The 19,368-nt window shown below is 36.3% G+C and overlaps 1 protein-coding gene across 2 annotated transcripts; it reads left to right on the top strand.

The window, feature by feature from the left end:
• The first annotated feature begins 437 nt into the window (after positions 1 to 437).
• LOC125871582 (protein CHROMATIN REMODELING 24) lies at positions 438 to 19,037 on the top strand. Of its 2 annotated transcripts, none has more exons than XM_049552211.1 (27): positions 438 to 591; positions 686 to 784; positions 872 to 967; positions 1,044 to 1,124; positions 1,257 to 1,349; positions 1,584 to 1,703; positions 1,841 to 1,927; positions 2,019 to 2,105; positions 2,223 to 3,106; positions 3,185 to 3,315; positions 3,414 to 3,468; positions 3,982 to 4,104; positions 4,543 to 4,650; positions 4,772 to 4,827; positions 4,907 to 4,997; positions 6,586 to 6,720; positions 6,854 to 6,931; positions 8,553 to 8,759; positions 8,842 to 8,994; positions 9,069 to 9,187; positions 10,735 to 10,846; positions 16,616 to 16,684; positions 16,783 to 16,880; positions 17,054 to 17,182; positions 18,351 to 18,419; positions 18,500 to 18,626; positions 18,703 to 19,037. In XM_049552211.1, exons 1-27 carry the CDS (start codon positions 498 to 500, stop codon positions 18,865 to 18,867), a joined length of 3,666 nt encoding a protein of 1,221 aa, XP_049408168.1. In that variant the 5' UTR covers positions 438 to 497; the 3' UTR covers positions 18,868 to 19,037. The 2 variants fall into 2 exon arrangements, with proteins under 2 accessions (XP_049408168.1, XP_049408177.1); XM_049552220.1 differs by having other exon boundaries at positions 1,053 to 1,124; positions 18,703 to 18,925.
• Positions 19,038 to 19,368: the final 331 nt, after the last annotated feature.

Raw genomic sequence — 19,368 nt, 5'->3', positions numbered from 1 at the left:
GTTTAGACATGAGTTATGCAGTTATTAAATTCTTCATTAGTAATACCACGTTTTATAGCTAGTTAGAAGGTAAACTATTCATGTATTAAATTAATATGGTATTTGATTTGCAATTGCAAGTGTTTGATAACTTGCTTAGACGTGAGTAATGTAGTTATTAAATTTTTCATAAGTAATATCACGCTTGGTAGCTGGTTAGAAGATAAATTATTCATGTATTGAATTAATATAATATTTATTTTGCAATTTAGAACCCTGCATAATAATATAAATATATACTTTTATACATGAGGTAAAATCCTGATAATTCTAACTAACTACCAAACGACTCAATTAGGTTTTTGAGCAATATCATTAGACATCGTAAAAGGTTTTTTTGAAATTCAAATTATCGACCCTAAAGCGGGAACAATAAAAGGCAAGAAGCAGAAAACTCGCATTTTCTTCTCCATTGTGCAGAAACTCACTGCTACTACAGTACTCACTACTCTGCAACAATGTCGAAACCCCAGCAGCAACCTCGAAGCCTTAATCAACGCCATAATCAGATTCTCATAAACCTCTCTGCTTCCCATTCCAAACCTCCTCCTGGTACTCATACTTTATCTGTTTTGTTGTTTATCTTCTATTTTCTAAATTCTTTGAATCGGCGAATCATTCATTGATGTTGTTTTTGTGTGTGTAGATGATATGACAAAATTGGAAGCTAGGCGAGGTTTCAATCAAAATGACGGCTTCCCCACTTTCTCTTTTACTATTGATTCCGATTCTTCTCCTTCTCCAGGTATTTTTCTGCTAATTCGATGTTTATCCCCTTTATATTTTGAAAATTTCAAGCTGATATAGATGTATTTTTTGTGTGTGGGTGTAGTTCGATTTTCTTCAAATGGTATAGGAAACGACGCCGTTCCTAGTTTTTCTGGGATTGCTGATTTCAGTCCCGATTCTGATTCATATTCGCCTTCTGGTATTCCTTTTACCTATGTAGTTTTGTTTTTCTGCTGATTTCTTCAAAAGCTTGATATATTATTTTAATGGTATAGGAGAGGTAGAAGAGATTGATGATCAAAAGATTAACAATATTGCTGATTTCAGTCCAGATTCGGCTAAATCTTCTCCTTTTGGTATTATTATTCTGACATATCTCTCTTTTTGATCAAACCTAAGTTATTCCTAATTTTGAATACTTTTCTTTGTCAAAATATGCCCTTGTTTTAATCTCTATTTGCACTTGTTTTCTTCTAACTATTGTGTAGGGAGTAATGAGATTGATGAATCCAAGCATGAAATTCAAGAGGAATTAAGTGATCAACCCAAGGATTATTCCGATTATCAGAGTTCTGTAACCGGTAAATGTTGATTGCTCGTAATTACTAGTGTGTCTCCGATTGTTTTTGCAGTCCTCTATATATACGGGACCATTAGTGTAATTTAATTTGTTATAACATATTATTTACTAGGCATTTGGGATTACACCGGGTATGTTGTTGTTGCATCAAGAAAAGTTAAAACATATCATAGCAGGTTATTTATTATTTATTTCCCTGTAATTACCTTATGTGGCATGATTCATGATTGTGTAGGGGTAAAGGAGATTGATGAACCCGAGAATGGAATTCAAGAGGAATTAAGTAACCCACCTGAGAATTCTGTTGATTCTCACTGCTCTGAAATCAGTTATCGTGATAGCTTGTCTTATTCTGGTAATTACTAGCGTTTCCCAAATTCCTTCTTTTTTTATTGCTGAAAATAAGATTATGTGCTTACTTATGTCTCTATTACAGGCTTTCCTTGTTGTGCTGCTTGACTCTTTTTTCTTTTGAATATCTGAATTTTGCAGGGGAAAAGGAGATTGATCAACCCACGAGTAGAACCAAAGAGGACCCACTATTATCTAAAATTGATGATAACAGTTCTTCCCTATCTGGTAGATTAGCTATATATTCCCTTCCCTGTTTAATCTCGAGTGATTTCCAGCATGTTTCTGTCTCCATATTAATCAGTAAACAATTTTGCAGTGGATATGGAACGGTCCAAAGATGTGCGTGAAAACTGTGAACTCTCTCAGGAATGCCAGAAAGATTACGAGAAAACATCAAATGAAGGTTATGTCTGTCCCTTTGAGAAATGATATGCTTGTGTCCAAAATTTTGATGTGTGCAGAGAATTTTTGTGCACTTCTGATTATTGTCATTGATGTTGATGAGCGTATGGTCTGACAGGAGAGGAGAAAATAATGAAGGTGAAGATCAAAGGTCGTCGCCGCCTTTGCAAAATTTCAGAGGATAACAATGACAGTGAGGAAATGAAGCTTAAGGATGATGAAGAGTCCGGACTTCTCGACATAACAGATTTTGATTCACCTCCTGGTCAGGTGAAAACTGCAGTTCAGAATGAACATGGTGGTTCTGGGAACGAAATAAGGGATATCCTGAATGATTTAAGTTCAAGACTTGAGATTTTGTCCATTGAGAAAAAGAGGGCACCGAAGCCCCATGATTTGACTAAGAAGAATGAAATTCCGGAATACCAAAGTGCTGGTTCCTCATTTTCACTTTCTTCTGGTTCCTCATCTGATTCAACCAAGGAATCTAGGATTGGAGGAGAAATTCACAAGGAGTATCTGAAGGAGATCGATTCAGGGTATGCATCTAAGAACGACTGTGTCGTCCAGAAGTTCAATGATACAAGATCTTCTGTTGGAGCACCAAAGAGGAAAGAAGTTAAGCAGATGGTTGGAAAATCACAGCCCATGAAGAACTCTATTTCTGCCTACAAATTTCTGGAAGAAGGAGATGCTAATGACAGTGATGGTGATTGTGTGGTTGTTGGTGACGAGAGTGCTGTCACTCAAGTGGGAAGACATAACAGGAAGACTAGACATGAGCGTAAACGCTCAGATGACTTTGATTCACATGATTTTGTTTCAGAGGAGGATCACACTTACACACTCAGTGGACCAAAGTTCAATTATGGGTTACCTGGTAAAATTGCCAAAATGCTGTATCCTCACCAACGTGAGGGTCTGAAGTGGCTTTGGTCTCTTCACTGTCTGGGTAAGGGTGGTATTTTAGGCGATGACATGGGTTTGGGGAAGACCATGCAGGTAAAAGTCAGTTTCAAAAGTAATATGTTCCACAAAATAATTTCTGAAGTAACTTTTTCTACTTTTACCATGTTTTAGATATGTGGCTACTTAGCTGGATTGTTTTATTCAAAGTTGATAAAGAGAGTGTTGATTGTTGCTCCCAAAACTTTGTTGCCCCATTGGATCAAGGAATTAACTGCTGTAGGCCTTTCTCAGAAAATAAGGGAGTAAGGCTGTCTTGTTTTTATCTTGTCTTATTGATTTCAACTCCTCCTTCAACTGTTAGTATGAAATGAGAAGTGTTCATGGTACTTTCTTGGTGCAGATATTTTGCGACTAGTGCAAAACTCCGAAATTATGAGCTTCAATACGTTCTTCAGGTTTCATCTTCTATACTGATTAAAGCTTTGCAAGTTCATCATGTTTAGTCTGTTTTGTACTGGACATATATAAAATATGGATTTCATACCATGCTAATGTTCCATCCACTGCTTGTGCAGATAGAAATTATCTTAATCGTAAAGTAATTTGAGAAAAGAAGAGTCTACTACTTGCTTCTCTCTTCCTCTTTCCTCCTATTAGACTATACCTTTTAATATAAAGATGAGTATCTGATGTTACCTTTATAAAAAAAATGTGTATGAAGATGAATATTTGATGTTACCTTTATAAAATAAAAAAAGTGTGTATACAGATGAGTGTTTTACACAGTTTCATGCATTTTATACAATTTTGTGTGTATGTTTAGAACTTTTGACTTGACATATAACTGTTGGATATCTAAAGCTTCAATGGACTTCCATATTCTGGGATATATTTAGTTATGTTTTTTGGCATGGTCTATTCTATGGTTACTTCTTCCCTACTTGTAATTTCTTTTTTCATTTATGCAGGACAAAGGCATTCTCCTCACAACATACGACATTGTAAGAAACAATGTGAAGTCTTTATGTGGTGATCAGCATTATGAAGACAGAGATGAGGAGTTGACATGGGATTATATGATTCTTGATGAGGTACTTCTTGATTCCTGTAGGGTTGATTGTTGCATTGATCATATCTCCTGGAAAACATGATTTGACCTGATTCCCTAACCTAATTACTTGGGAAGGATGCGTCCAGATCTGATCTTAGTTGCTTGAACATTCATAACTGCTGCTGCTGCTGCTGCAGCAAGTTCATAGGCCATATTTAAATATGCCATGACCTACCTTTGAGTGTTTGGAAGTTGTGTTCAACCTTCATCTTATTACTCGACATTGAAAAAGTGTTACATTCGATTTAAATTGCATCTCAATCATTTGCCTTAAAGCTTTCATTCTTATTGATTGACTTCTTTTTTTTTACGTGAAAGAGTATATGCATGGATGTAAAATACATATCCTTGTTGTTTTATTACAAGTTTCAAGGTGTGAATGTATATAAGTTTCTTAAAGTAGTTTCTGAATTACCAGGGGCATCTCATAAAGAATCCCAGTACACAGAGGGCTAAAAGTTTGCATGAGATTCCTTGTGCTCATCGTATCATAATAAGTGGCACTCCTCTTCAAAACAACCTCAAGGTGTGTATACTTTTACCTTTTTTTATGTCAATCGTGCTATGATGTCAGTTGAAATTATATAATCAAGTTAAATTTTGTGTTTGCTTTTCCTGTATTCCTATCCCTCCTTACCCCCAAACAGGAGTTATGGGCGCTATTCAACTTCTGCTGCCCTGGGCTGCTGGGCGACAAACAATGGTATACCGACATGTTCAAATCCAATCTGCTTATATAAAGATATTGGGCTTGAATAACATGAAGCTACTTCTTTCTGAAGGTTCAAAGAGAAATATGAGCATCTCATTCTTCGTGGAAATGATAAAAATGCTTATGACAGAGACAAGCGTATTGGCTCAGCAGTTGCGAAGGTGATTGCTAAACCAATCTTTTATACTCTGTGTATGCCAGTTTCTTCTGTGTTCTTATGTTTCTTGATTGTTTTCTTCTTTGTAAGGTTCAATATCTACACCATTTAAATGATGCTGTGGTATCGTTCCATCCTTTGTATTTGTTATCATCGATCTTGAACAATTCATGTCTTCTGAGAACTTTCCTCTCACTCTGGAATAAATATTGGTCCTGCCTTTAGAATTCAAGACACTATAAGGGTTCATTTGGAAGAGCGCATTCGATAAAATAATGCATGTATTAGCTTTGTGTATTACTGATATCTTGTTTGGTAGACTTTCTCAACCTATATACACTGTATTCGGTATTAAGGTATGTATGCTAATACATGGCAATCCATGGTATTAGTAATGCAAAGGGTTTTAATGTATGCATTAATATGATTTAAGGCACAATTTCCCCTCAACTTTTGTCACGTCCTTTCCACCATATTTGTGGAGGGAATTCTTGTAAACCTTAAAAATTATGCAATGCATGTTATTTTTAATATACCAAACCAAACACTGCATAAGAAATAATCTCAGCATAACTAATCAAGTATTACTACACCATATTTAGTATTTGTCTTATACACCCTACCAGATCACCTGAAGTCCTTTTTGGCAAAGCTAATTAATACTTCCACATCTTTTTCATTCTCTATTCTTTTTTAAAAAATCTCTCCTCCAACCAAAAGCAGAAAAATAACTAAGCTAGATAGAAAATGTAGGTCCTGCATTCTGGTCTTCACATTATATGCCATGGATATGCACTTCTTTGGTGTTTTATTTTCATCAGAGAAGATAGCCGATTGACATTTGCCTTCTCAAGCTTTTGAGTTGCATTCTGGGACCTGTCAAGTTGGGGTTTTCTGGGTCTGGAAAATTGTGCTTTTGTTCTTTGTTAATCGACTTGAGTTGTAAGTGATTAAGCAATACCAACACACAACTCATTGATGGTGGTTTTTTCAGAGATGGTTGGTTGCTAGGTTTCTCAAGCTTGAACAATTTTCACTATGTTTGATGAACGTACATCTGATATGGAAACTACAGTGGCTTAATAGCTAAACTTCTCAGTTCTTGGCTTAATAGCTAAACTGATAACTCAACTCTCAGTGGTACAAATTAATAACACTGCTTTTGGATATAAAAGAGAAGTGACTTCTACTCAACATGTACTTCCTCTTTTTAATTAATCTCTGTGAAAGAAGAGAAAAGAGGAGTGAAATCTACTTTTCATGATGGATAAACTTACAAAATGGCTTCTTATATAGGAGTTTTTCGCCTTTTCTTATAAGGTGAGTTATCTTTCATACAAAGATCCTATAATTCTAGCTCTGTCACAATGTGGAGAATAGAAGGATTTTTATATTAATAACTGCACATATTTTAGATCAATATTGCATTATATAGTTTATGAATCGTGTAATTTCCTGGTATTGGGTCAATTTATGCTTTTGTCATCTCTGTTTGATTTTTTGCTATATCTTTGTTTCTGAAATCCATGTGGGGTTATTGGCTTGTAGCAGATGCTTAATCCCACTAAAATTTGTTACCGTGCATTGTACAGGAATTGAGGGAACACATTCAGCCATATTTTTTGCGACGTCTCAAGAGTGAGGTATTTGCTGATGATTCCTCGACCAGCGCGAAACTTTCCAAGAAAAATGAGATTATTGTGTGGCTTAAATTGACAAATTGTCAGGTATTAGTTTGTTTCCATCACTTTATCAGTTTATCATTGATTTGTCTCTCAAAGTAACTTGTTCTGTTAGTCTTCTGTTTCGGATAAACTATTTAGAGTTTCTTCTAATATTGTACCTTACTGCATTGTTCAGCGGCAACTCTACACAGCTTTCTTGAAGAGTGAGATTGTCCTGTCATCCTTTGATAGATCTCCGCTGGCTGCACTTACTGTAATGTTCCAGATGAACTTCTTCCATGCCTATTCTCTCTCATTATTTCATAAGTTTTTACTGGATTTATGCAACACGATAACTAGTGATATTTTCATCTAGAATTTGCTTTATATAATCATCTCTCCCTATTGCTAACAAAGATCGCTAAGCACGTTAATACTTGTACCTCGACCTTGAAATACTAGATTATGTAGACTCAGCTTCCAAACCAAATTTTGTTTTCCTCATTTCTTGTGACACAGTTAACATCTCATTCATATCTCCAACTTTTCTTTTTTCTTGTAAAAGAACAGATCTGCAAAAAGTTTAAGTTACTATAATTCTAAAAGAATTACTTTGCAAGCATACTTGGTATTTCAGGTTCTACCTATTGCCAACTGTGATTCTTCACAACTTGTAGATGAGAAATTCTATAGAAGAAGCATATGAAACACAGCTGAGTTGTCAGGCAACAATTCTAATTTGAATTTGTGGTTGGAGACACGTATACCTCTAATCCCCTTTTAGAAGCCAAATTATGGGGTCAAAAGTAATTGTTGGACAAATCAAAATGAAAAAGGCAGGTCAGACTAGTTACTCTATCCTTTATCAAGAGAAAGAGAGAGACATAAAATCGTCGATCTTACCTCCTAACAATTAGGGGCTTGAGATTTGAGCCTGCAAAGATCTTGTTGATGCATCTTTTCATCCCTAAAAATTGTTTTGGTTGTTTATATCCGTACAATAGTTTCATTTGGCACTTCTCAATTTGTAATGCATGAATTTCAAAGCTCCTAATCATTTTACCTTTTCCGTTGTTATTTTTTCTCTTTCATCTCTAGGTACATCTCTCGTCCTTTCACCTGCATATATAAATTGTATCTGTTTCTTTGGCTCGACTAGACTTCATTAAAGGATTCTAGGCTTGTTCTTAAACTTAGTTTTTTCTTATGTCCTTGCTAGGGGATTTTGTAGCAAAATTGGACTAAATTATGAATAATGTACATTCATGTTTTTGTAGCTGTAAGAAGTAAATTCCTGTTACATTTTTCACTAGCAATTACAGACGAGCATTATCATTGTAGGATAGAGACTTCATTTTCACTTAAGATTCTGTTGTGTGTTTTTTTTTTCTACTTGAGCAGTTTAAAAAAAAAAGATTCTGGTTTTTTTTCTTTTTTGCTTTTCAAAATTGGTTTGTACGTTGGCCCTTCCCACGTACTCACCGCTTAATCACTTTACTAAAGTATACTTCCCTTTGATAATAGAATCCTCCCTATCCAAATATTCCCTTTGCATATATACATATGTGTTGTGCAAAGATGTTTTCATCACTTCTGCGGTATTCTCTTAATCAATCTAGTTTTCCATTGCTGGCCATCATTGCCATTACATTTTAATTGTATGGTGTTAAATATTGATCGTGTCCCCTGTATTGGGTTTATGGCACATAACCTGTTTTGAAAATCTACACGTAACTCTCTCTAATCTTTTAGAATTGAGAGTGGTGATTGTAATTTGATGTTCATTCTGGAGTCTGGTTCAAAGCAAGCTTGTAGCTTTTATTGTTTAGTCTTGCTCAAGACATCTTCACGTCTTTTTGTCAAATCTGACATGACACTCAATTTATATTGAACAGATCTTAAAGAAAATATGTGACCATCCACTACTACTAACAAAGAGGGCAGCAGAAGAAGTTCTTGAAGAGATGGATTCAACATCAAACCACGATGACCATGCTGTGGCAGAGAGATTGGTTATGCAAATGGCAAATGTCACTGAGAAACTTGAAGAGGAAGTATCACATGATGTTTCCTGCAAGATAACATTTATACTGGCTTTGTTGGTGAGATATCAATAGCATAAGTGATGTTCTACCTTACCTTAGCAATAGCTTGTCTTTATAATTCAAATGTTTCTTCACGCAGGACAATTTGATTCCCGGCGGGCACAATGTGCTTATCTTTTCTCAAACACGCAAGATGCTTAATCACCTCCAAGACACTTTAATATCCAATGGGTTCCAGTTCATGAGGATAGATGGAACCACCAAAGCTACTGACAGACTAAAGATTGTTAATGTTTGTCTTCTCCTTGTTTTTGATATTTAATTCTCCATAAAATTTTGTCCTGATTTTGTATGCCAATTTTACAGGAATTCCAAGAGGGTCGCGGTGCTCCAATATTTCTTTTAACTTCTCAAGTTGGCGGTCTAGGTCTTACACTCACAAGAGCAGATCGAGTGATTGTTGTTGATCCAGCATGGAATCCAAGGTATGCTTGGAATGACTTTGTAATATCTTCTTAGAGTTACCTGATGACTGACATATTTCTAATTATCTTGTAGTTGGATAACATTAATGTTTTAGACTACCCAGAGAATTTTCGGTCTTCCACTTCCCATTTGATGATGTCCAATAATCTTGTTTAATCTTAATATTTCTCTTATGCAAGTAACGCTTTGTCTTCAAACTTCTGCCAATTCTGGTCCACTTTTCTTTAGATCCTCAAAACTTATATCAGTAGTTCAGTCCAAAACCATCTTCATGAAAAACGATGCCATTAAGAATGTCATTTTAATAACTAGATTGTTTATACTGCCATAATCTATTTGGTTGGGTTTTTATATTTATTCTTAATCATGGTAAAACAATTCATTGCATAGATGTCAAGTATTATTTTAGTTGAAGAGTAAGGTCACCCTGTGCCTTCTTTTTTAGTAAGATCATATGCCAGGAATTGCAATCTCTCGCTTATGCCGCATACTACTTAGAATATATTCTTCAATGAAAAGTTTGGATTGTACTTATCAGACATTATTAAATGGCTACATGCAGATAAGAAAGCTTCTTTATGACAATGTTCCTAGTGCCTTCTATGATTAGTACGAGTTCTGATAGTTTGACTGTATGCTATCTATATTATAGACATAGTTTGACTGTATGCTATCTATATTATAGATACTATTTGTTTTTATTGTTGTATTTTGATTGTGAATTGGTTGCACTTCTTTTCATATGTGTTTTCTTTAGAAAATGTTCATTCTTGAGTTTCATGTCAAAGTGTGTTACTGCCTCCATGCCCTCTTAGATAAATGTGTTTGTCCGTGAATTGAATCTAAGACTATAATTTGACTTTTATATTGTGTTAAATGGTACTAGAAGAAGTAATACTCCTATTAAAGAATGATGGGATTTGGGGTAGAGGGTCAAACAATTCAATTTTGGATCTCAATTTGGACATAGATTTTTTATTTACTTTTTAAAAATAAAATTTCACATTTAGAGCCTGTTTGGATTGGCTTTTATCTTTTGACTTATAAGTCAATAAGTTAGAAATCCTAACTTATGTCTTTTGGCCTATTTTAGCTTAAAATCAAGTGCTTATAAGCACTTTTTAAATTTTTACCCAAACACTAAAAAGTGCTTAAAAGCCATTTTGGCTTAAAATAAGCCTATCCAAACAGGTTCTTAGAATCTATTTAAATTGTAAATCACAGTTTTTTTATAATTAAAGTTACTTAAAGTTTCCTCATGATGGTTATACAATGGGACAAGCAGGAAAAAGAATAGTAGTTTCTAAAAACCAAATTCCGAAGATTAGGGCTACAATCCCACTCCTAGACATTCAGGATTGTATTTATCTTGTAAGGTGAGGATGTAGTCACAATCAAATGAGCACTTACCAATAGGAATCTCATTTGTCCACATTGATGAGATCTAAATGTTCATTGTGAAGTGCTTCTTCTTCTTTCTGTTTTTCCCATACTCTTGATTTTTTTTTAGGGATTAGATTATAGCCATTTACTTTCAAACTTGCAGCACGGATAATCAAAGTGTTGACCGCGCCTATAGAATTGGGCAGACGAAGGATGTTGTTGTTTATAGATTGATGACTTGTGGCACAGTTGAAGAGAAGATTTATAGAAAACAGGTATATATTTGTATTTACACTTGAATGAGTAGTGGTAAATATACAATTGGTTAATGATGAATGAGTGAACTTTAATAGTTGTGACCCTAAATGTTTAATACATCAACTGTTATGTGTGGGTGGCTATCTTGAGAAGTCTGGTTATCATTATCTGATGTTACTAAACTAATGCCTATTCTGATGGAGTTTAGGCAGCTAACATTGTAGTTGTGAGAAATATATACGAAAAATATTATTGAATTGTGTATCTAAATAGTTACATTGAGACCCTATTTATAGACACTACATTGGAATCCTTTTCCAACTAGGATTCCTATTCTTATTCCTATTCCTATTCCTATTCCTATTTCTATTCTAAGTAGGAAATACTTATTTCTATTCTAACACTCCCCCTCAAGCTGGTGCATACAAATCATATGTACCTAGCTTGTTACAGATGTAATTAATACGAGGACATGTGAGGGACTTGGTGAAGATATCTGCAAGCTGATCATTTGACTTCACAAATTTCGTAACAATATCTCCCGAGAGTATCTTTTCTCTGACAAAGTGACAGTCAATCTCAATGTGCTTAGTCCTTTCATGAAACACTGGATTTGATGCGATATGAAGAGCCGCTTGATTATCACACACAAGTTCCATCTGATCAACTTTGCCAAATTTTAGTTCTCCCAGCAACTGTTTGATCCAAACTAGCTCACAAGTTGCTGTCGCCATTGCTCGATATTCTGATTCTGCACTAGATCGAGCAACCACATTCTGTTTCTTACTCTTCCACGACACCAAATTACCTCCTACTAAAACACAATATCCGGATGTCGAACGTCTGTCAGAGGGTGATCCTGCCCAATCAGCGTCTGTATATCCAATGATATGCTCATGGCCTTGATCCTCAAAGAGTAGTCCTTTACCGGGAGCTGACTTTATATATCGTAGAATACGAACAACTGCTTCCCAATGACTATCACAAGGGGAAGTCATAAACTGACTTACAACACTCACAGGAAAAGAGATGTCAGGTCTAGTCACTGTGAGATAATTCAACTTTCCAACAAGTCGTCTATACCTTTCAGGATTACTAAGTGGCTCCCCCTGTCCTGGAAGGAGTTTAACATTCGGATCCATAGGAGTGTCAACAGGTTTACATCCCATCATTCCTGTCTCCTCAAGAATGTCTAAGGCATACTTGCGTTGAGAAATAACAATACCTGATCTAGACTGAGCAACCTCAATACCTAGAAAATACTTCAATCTGCCAAGGTCTTTAGTTTGGAAGTGCTTAAAGAGATGTTGCTTCAAATCGGTGATACCATCTTGATCATTACCGGTGATAACAATATCATCAACGTAAACAACCAAATAGATACATCGACTTGGTGCAGAATGCCGATAAAACACAGAGTGATCAGCTCCACTACGAGTCATGCCAAACTCCTGAATTACTGTGCTGAACTTCCCAAACCAAGCTCGAGGAGACTGTTTTAGACCATAGAGTGACCTGCGCAATCGACATACAAGGCTACTAGACTCCCCCTGAGCAACAAAACCAGGTGGTTGCTCCATATAGACTTCTTCCTCAAGATCACCATGCAGAAAAGCATTCTTAATGTCCAACTGATGAAGAGGCCAATGACGAACGGCAGCCATAGATAGAAAAAGACGAACAGATGCAATTTTAGCCACAGGAGCGAAAGTGTCACTATATTCTAGCCCAAATATCTGAGTATACCCTTTGGCAACAAGGCGAGCCTTAAGTCGATCAACTTGACCGTCTGGACCAATTTTAACTGCATAAACCCAACGACAACCAACAGTAGATTTACCTGCAGGAAGGGAGACAAGCTCCCAAGTACCACTCTTATGTAAAGCAGACATCTCATCAACCATAGCCTGCCTCCATCCAGAATGAGAAAGTGCTTCACCTGTAGTCTTAGGAATGGAAATAGAGGACAAAGACGACACAAATGCATAATGGGGTGATGATAGACGATGATAACTTAAGAAGGTATAATGTGGGTTAGTATTTCGAGTGGATCGTATACCTTTTTGAAGTGCAAGCGGTTGGCTAGGAGGAGGCAAGTCCGCAGTAGGAGCAGGGTCTGGCGCATGACATGAATCATCTGGGACTAGGGTTGGACGTGGACGGCGATGATAAGTTAGTAGTGGTGGCACTACAACTGGAGATGTAGAAGTAACCGTAGATTCCTCAAAGGTTGGCACAGGTAAAACCTGAGGTATGGGTAAGACCATAGAGACATCGGGATGATCAGAAGATGTATAGTAAGGCTGAGACTCAAAAAATGTAACATCAGCGGACATAAGGTATCGATGAAGATCATGTGAATAACAACGATACCCTTTTTGGACTCGAGAGTAACCAAGAAAGACACATTTGAGGGCACGAGGAGCTAATTTATCTTTTCCTGGGGCTAAGTTATGAACAAAGCATGTGCTCCCAAAGACACGAGGAGGGATAGGATAGAGATGTGACTGAGGAAACAGTATGGAATGGGGAACCTGATTCTGAATAGAAGAAGAGGGCATTCTATTTATCAAATAACAAGACGTAAGAACTGCATCTCCCCAAAAACGCAGTGGAACATTGGATTCAAGGAGAAGAGTACGAGCGGTCTCAATAAGATGCCGATTTTTTCTTTCAGCTACACCATTTTGCTGAGGGGTGTATGGACAAGTAGTCTGGTGAATAATGCCTTGGTGAGTCATAAACTCCTGAAATTGGGAGGATAAGTATTCTAAGGCATTATCACTACGAAAAGTACGAATAGAAACACCAAACTGATTTTGTATTTCAGCAAAGAAACTTTTGAAAATAGAAAATAACTCAGAACGATCTTTCATTAAGAAAACCCAAGTACATTTTGAATAATCATCAATGAAACTAACAAAATAACGAAATCCTAAGGTGGAACTGACTCTACTAGGACCCCAAATATCTGAATGAACTAATGAAAAAATAGACTCTGAACGACCCTCAGTACTACGAGAAAACGTAGCACGAGTGTGTTTCCCAAGTTGACACGACTCACAATCTAATGTGGATAAACTAGACAAACTAGGCACCATCTTTTGCAGTTTGGATAGACTCGGATGTCCCAAACGTTTGTGAATTAGATCTGGGGAATCTGTAACGGAGCATGCTGCTAAGGAGTTTGAAGAGGTAAGATAGTAAAGGCCTTGTGATTCATGTCCTGTTCCAATCATCTGTCCCGTACTGCGGTCCTGCATGAGAAAAAAATCATCGAAAAAAGTTATGCTACAATGTAGGGCTTTCGTCAAACGACTAACAGATGCTAGATTAAAAGGAGAACCAGGGACATAAAGAACAGAGTCTAAGGTGACAGAAGATAGGGGTTTGGCTTTTCCAACCCCTTTTGGTTTTGTTTGGATCCCATTGGCTAAAGTAATAGCTGAAAGAGATTGTGAATAAACAATATCGGATAAAAGTGATTTATTACCAGAGATATGATCAGAAGCCCCAGAGTCCATGACCCATGTTCCAAGAGTACTAGATTGCGACACACAAGCAAAAGAATTACCCGTAACAGAGACATCAGGTTGTGCAACCGAAACTACTTGTGGAGACGTTTGCTTATTTGCACGATACTGAAGGAACTCATCATATTCTGTCTGAGCAATATGAGCATTATTGGATGGTTGATTAGGTTGAGCACCATATGCTATTGGTGGAGATGTCTGTTTACTTGCGCGATTTCGAAGGAACTCATTATACTCCTTTAGAACAATAGGATCATAACTGGGTGGTGGACCATGCAAAATATAACATATATCACGAGTGTGTCCAGACTTATGACAATGACTACACTTGGATCGAGGTTTCCCAAAACGCCCTCCCCCTCGCCGATTCTCCATAGATTGATATGTACGCTTTTCAAAGGTTTGAGATGCGAGAATAGATGAGTCAACAGTGGGTGATGAAACTACCTTGTGACTGGGAGGTGCCGCAAGACGAAGGAGACGAGAGAATAATTCATCGATTGTAGGAACTGTAGGGCTAGCTAAAATCTGATCACGTACAGAATCATGATCAGGAGGAAGTCCAGCAAGAGTAAGAACTAGAAACAATGTTTGTCTGTGTTCTTGTTGTTTTTCCACATTCGTAGTAACTGGCATTAATGTGTCAAATTCCTCCATGACTGCCTGTACCTGTCCCAAGTAAGTAGACATATCGGATTCTTGTTTCTTTAAGTTGGTCAATCGAGATATCACATCATAGAATCGAGATATGTCATTAGTGTATAAAGCACGAGCCTTTTCCCAAACTGTATAACACGTCTGGAATGGGCGAAACAAGGGCATCAACTTGGAATCAATAGAACGCCATAGGAGACTACATAATTGAGCATCTACTTTCTCCCATTGTGCTTTGGCTTTTCCATCTTCCTCACTAGTCTTTGCCTTTACATCTACCTCATAAGCCTTGTTCATTAAGTGATCTTGGACACCTTGACCCTTGCACCACAGCTCAACCGAGGAAGCCCAAGATAAATAGTTTGAACTTCCCAATAAAAGTTCTGAAGTGATTATAGGGCTAGAACTTCCAATCCCCATATTTTTGGAACCAAAAACATCACACCCAAAAGACATTATGCTAAATTTGTCTCGGAAAATTCAAATCTCAAAGAAAAGTCGCCGGAAACTGCCCGGAAATAGCCGGAACCCTAATTCCGGCGATCGGATCTGGTCAAAAACAGTATGGGCCTAGTCGGAATGGCTGGACGACCCCAACTGTCAAAAAAAATCTCAAAAAATATGATCAGAAAAGGTCTCACGCGCCGGCGCGTGAGACAGAACTCGCCGGAAACTGCCACCTCCGATCAGCGCGTGATAGCGCGTGGGGTGGTGTTTTCCGGTGGTTTTGGCTGGGGTTTGGTCGCGGGGGCTTTCCGAGCCTCGTGGTGGTGTTGGTTTTCGCACAACACCCACATAAAGAAAAAAGAATAACAAAATCAGACCCAACAGTCACCGGAAATTGACATAGACATACGGTGACTTGTTTGTTCTCGCCAATGCTCTGATACCATGTGAGAAATATATACGAAAAATATTATTGAATTGTGTATCTAAATAGTTACATTGAGACCCTATTTATAGACACTACATTGGAATCCTTTTCCAACTAGGATTCCTATTCTTATTCCTATTCCTATTTCTATTCTAAGTAGGAAATACTTATTTCTATTCTAACAGTAGTGTCATAGCTAACTGCATGGTCCTTGTGTCATGAAGAACTCTAAAATCAAAGATGCTCTTTGTTATTTGTGTAAAATGAGAGACAAAAAGAGAAATTCTTATTGAAATTGGTCGTTCACTAAAGATGCGCTTGCGTTTATACTACCTTTAGTCTATGCATAAAATAAGTAATCACTTTTTATTTCAATAGTACAGATCACTAATCTTCTAAAATTAAGTATAGAATATCTTATGAAGTCTTTTGAATAATATTTCCTACGTATCAATGAATCTCAATTTATTGTGAATCTAAACTCATTTTAAACTTTCAATTTTAATCATTCTCTTGACTTATCTTCAAGTTAATTCTAAGACCAAGAGAAAGGCAATTCGAAATTAGTGTGATAAACGTGGAATTCCTAGAGTTGAGGATCTGACCAGCTTTTAAGAAACTTCAATACTTCTATTAATGTGTGAGGTCACATCCTTTGGCAGAAGTCAATTGTATTGTTATTTTATCTTCCCTATAGTGCACTCTATCTAATACTTATGGTTCAGGTATACAAAGGGGGATTGTTCAAAACAGCAACCGAGCACAAAGAACAAATCCGTTATTTCAGTCAACAGGTATATGCATGGTTAGGTGGATATTCTAAAAGTAATATTTGGTATATCTAGCTGCCACTATGAACTGTGCTGATTCGCTTGTGTTGTCAATTTTTCAGGATCTTAGGGAACTTTTCAGCCTTCCCAAAGATGGTGGTTTTGACATATCAAATACTCAAAAACAGTTGAATGAAGAGCATGATCATGAGCACAAAATGTAATGTGTTTATATCTCATGTAATTTTGAGTGATTGTTCTCTTGTCAAGCTTTGACATGATTTCAGATTGTTTGTGCCCTTTAAAATCAGCAATAATTTATGATTATTTCCATAAGCCAAGTTGTGCTTTTGTTGTCGACTAGTTTTTACAGTGGTACTCATTTTGCTGCAGGGAAGAGACTTTAAAGGCCCATGTAAAGTTTTTGGAGACTCTGGGTATAGCTGGAGTTAGCAGCCATAGTCTGCTTTTCTCAAAGACAGCGCCTGTGGCAGCTGTCCAAGATGAGGATGAAGTGAAAATGTAGGTCAAATGATTTTTTTATTCTGGATCATGCCAAAGCATTAGACACTATTGTGCGGATGATACTATTTTATAGTCTTTTCATCCTGCTCGGATTAGCAATATACTTCTGGAGTAGTTGAACTAGCTTTTTTATTCATCAATTATCTTACTCAGCTTCATTGCCCCCACATGAAATGTATAATCCTACTTAGCTTCATGCCCCACTACATATGATCCTAATACAAGGACATGAAAGAAGAGATAAGATTATAGTAAATCTTGAAGTATTATGGGGAAGTAGGAACAATCGTTTTTAGGAGGGAACAACTGTGTAGTTGAAGCACACAAGGACCCACAAAACCATAGCAGCTAATATTTCTGTGTCTTCTTAAGATCAGTTTTAATGGCTTATTAACTCAACACATTGCACTCGTCTGGCAATTGGAGACTTTAACTTGAAACTTGCTAGGATTTCAAGTGAGACTTAGAAACAATTTTATTATAACTCTATGCTTCATATTGTTAGTAACAAAGCAATCCAAGCAAGAAATGATCATGTGTCTTTATTGTTCTAATTTGCAATAACTCTAGTTTTTCTACTTACGTTTCTATGCTTTCCTGATTTGCTTACCCTGTCTTCTTCTTATGCTTGGTGACTCTTGCTTCTTTTTACTGATTCTGCTTAGACCAAAAAAAAAATTTACTCTGGCAATAGTATAATTGCTAAATTAATAGTAATAAATATGATACTGAATGTTTCAAATTAATCATTTTACCAAGTCGTAAAGAAGAAAATCATTATATGATTTGTTATTTTCCTGTTGGCTTGTGCAATGCGTTGGGATTAACATAGTATTACGTAGTTACTGTGAACTTACATCCTATATATTGTATTATTTGCTTGCTTCACTTGCTTAAAGCTACAGGAATCTATGAGTTTATTCTATTAAGCATGTGCAAGCGTTGCCTTATTGTTCAGGATGTTGAAGATCAGTGACTTGAGCTCATTAATAGTGTCCCTTATCATCTTTTTCCCTTTCTTTCCCAACTAAAAGATTGTCACTATGCCCTGGCTGATTTTTGGACCATTCTTAGTGTGCACTCTGAAAGTAGCTATGTTTTTTCATCTGTATTGTGTTGTTACCATCACCTTCTAAGAGTTTTTGTTTTCTACCTGTATGTGTAGTGCACGAGAGAGGATGACCTACATTGGGAACTCATCATCACACTCATCAGTTGAACGTCCTGTTGATGCGTATGACTCATATAAACCTCAATTAGTAACTGCAACTCTATCTATTGTCTTTTGATTTAGTTCCTCCGTTCTTCTTCCAGGAGTCAGTATGCTTTTAAGCCAAAGGATGTGAAATTACAGAGAAAGTCTGTACCTACTAGAGTTGATCGTACAGAATCTCAAATCCAGGATGACCTCAGGCGGTGTTATGCATTACTTGCGAATAAGGTATATCATGAAGCTTATAATAAATACTTAGTATATGATGGTATAGTATCAGTTAATCTTTTTAACTTTTTTTCAGGATATGATTTCCAAGTTATCTGATAAAGGGCAGAACTTAGAAAGGCGAATTGCTAATCTGTACAAGGAGCTGGAAACTATTGGAATGCAAAAGGATAACAAGGATGAAATCATTGACTTAGATAATGACATATCTGAACAATTCGACAGGGTTGTAAATGTGTAAATATTGCTCTATATCCATATCAACTTTTTCTGTCATTTTTGACACTTTAAAGTGAGCATTTTTTCGTTGCAAGAAAAATCCTTCTTGTTTACTTTTTGGGTAAACACTTATCTGTAATTAGTTGGGGATTTTTTTAATGAGTGCATTTAACCTTTTTGGTCCTTAAACACATTGTGGATTTTTGTCTCCTTGGTTGAGTTATCCTTTTTTTAAAAAAAAATTTGCAATATGCAGTAACATGGGGAAAGAAAAACTAATTTTCTACAGGAAATGAGTTTTTAAAAATAAAAAATACAATTACAAATAGTAAGAACACTTTAAACGTAGGATTTTTTTCTAAAATATACGATCCAACATAATATACCATACCCATACTCATGTTATCAGTTTATACACGCATAGCAAGCATTAAATTAGTTGGTATTATCACAAATCACCCATAATTGTTACAGGTCATTCAGATGGTGAAACTTGATAACAAAAATAAAATAGATAAGTATT

The sequence above is a fragment of the Solanum stenotomum genome, chromosome 1, assembly GCF_019186545.1.
Source record: "Solanum stenotomum isolate F172 chromosome 1, ASM1918654v1, whole genome shotgun sequence".
Lineage (NCBI taxonomy): Eukaryota > Viridiplantae > Streptophyta > Magnoliopsida > Solanales > Solanaceae > Solanum > Solanum stenotomum.
The sequence above is the reverse complement of the archived record's forward strand: the minus strand, read 5'-3'. Positions and strand labels throughout refer to the sequence as shown.

What these genes read in the sequence shown, in the direction of transcription:
- LOC125871582 (XM_049552211.1), top strand. Translation starts at nt 498, where the DNA reads ATGTCGAAACCCCAGCAGCAACCTCGAAGCCTTAATCAACGCCATAAT. An exon ending in ACAGACTAAAGATTGTTAAT is followed by an intron (nt 8,995 to 9,068) that starts GTTTGTCTTCTC and finishes CCAATTTTACAG; the next exon opens with GAATTCCAAGAGGGTCGCGG. An exon ending in GTTGAACGTCCTGTTGATGC is followed by an intron (nt 18,420 to 18,499) that starts GTATGACTCATA and finishes TTCTTCTTCCAG; the next exon opens with GAGTCAGTATGCTTTTAAGC.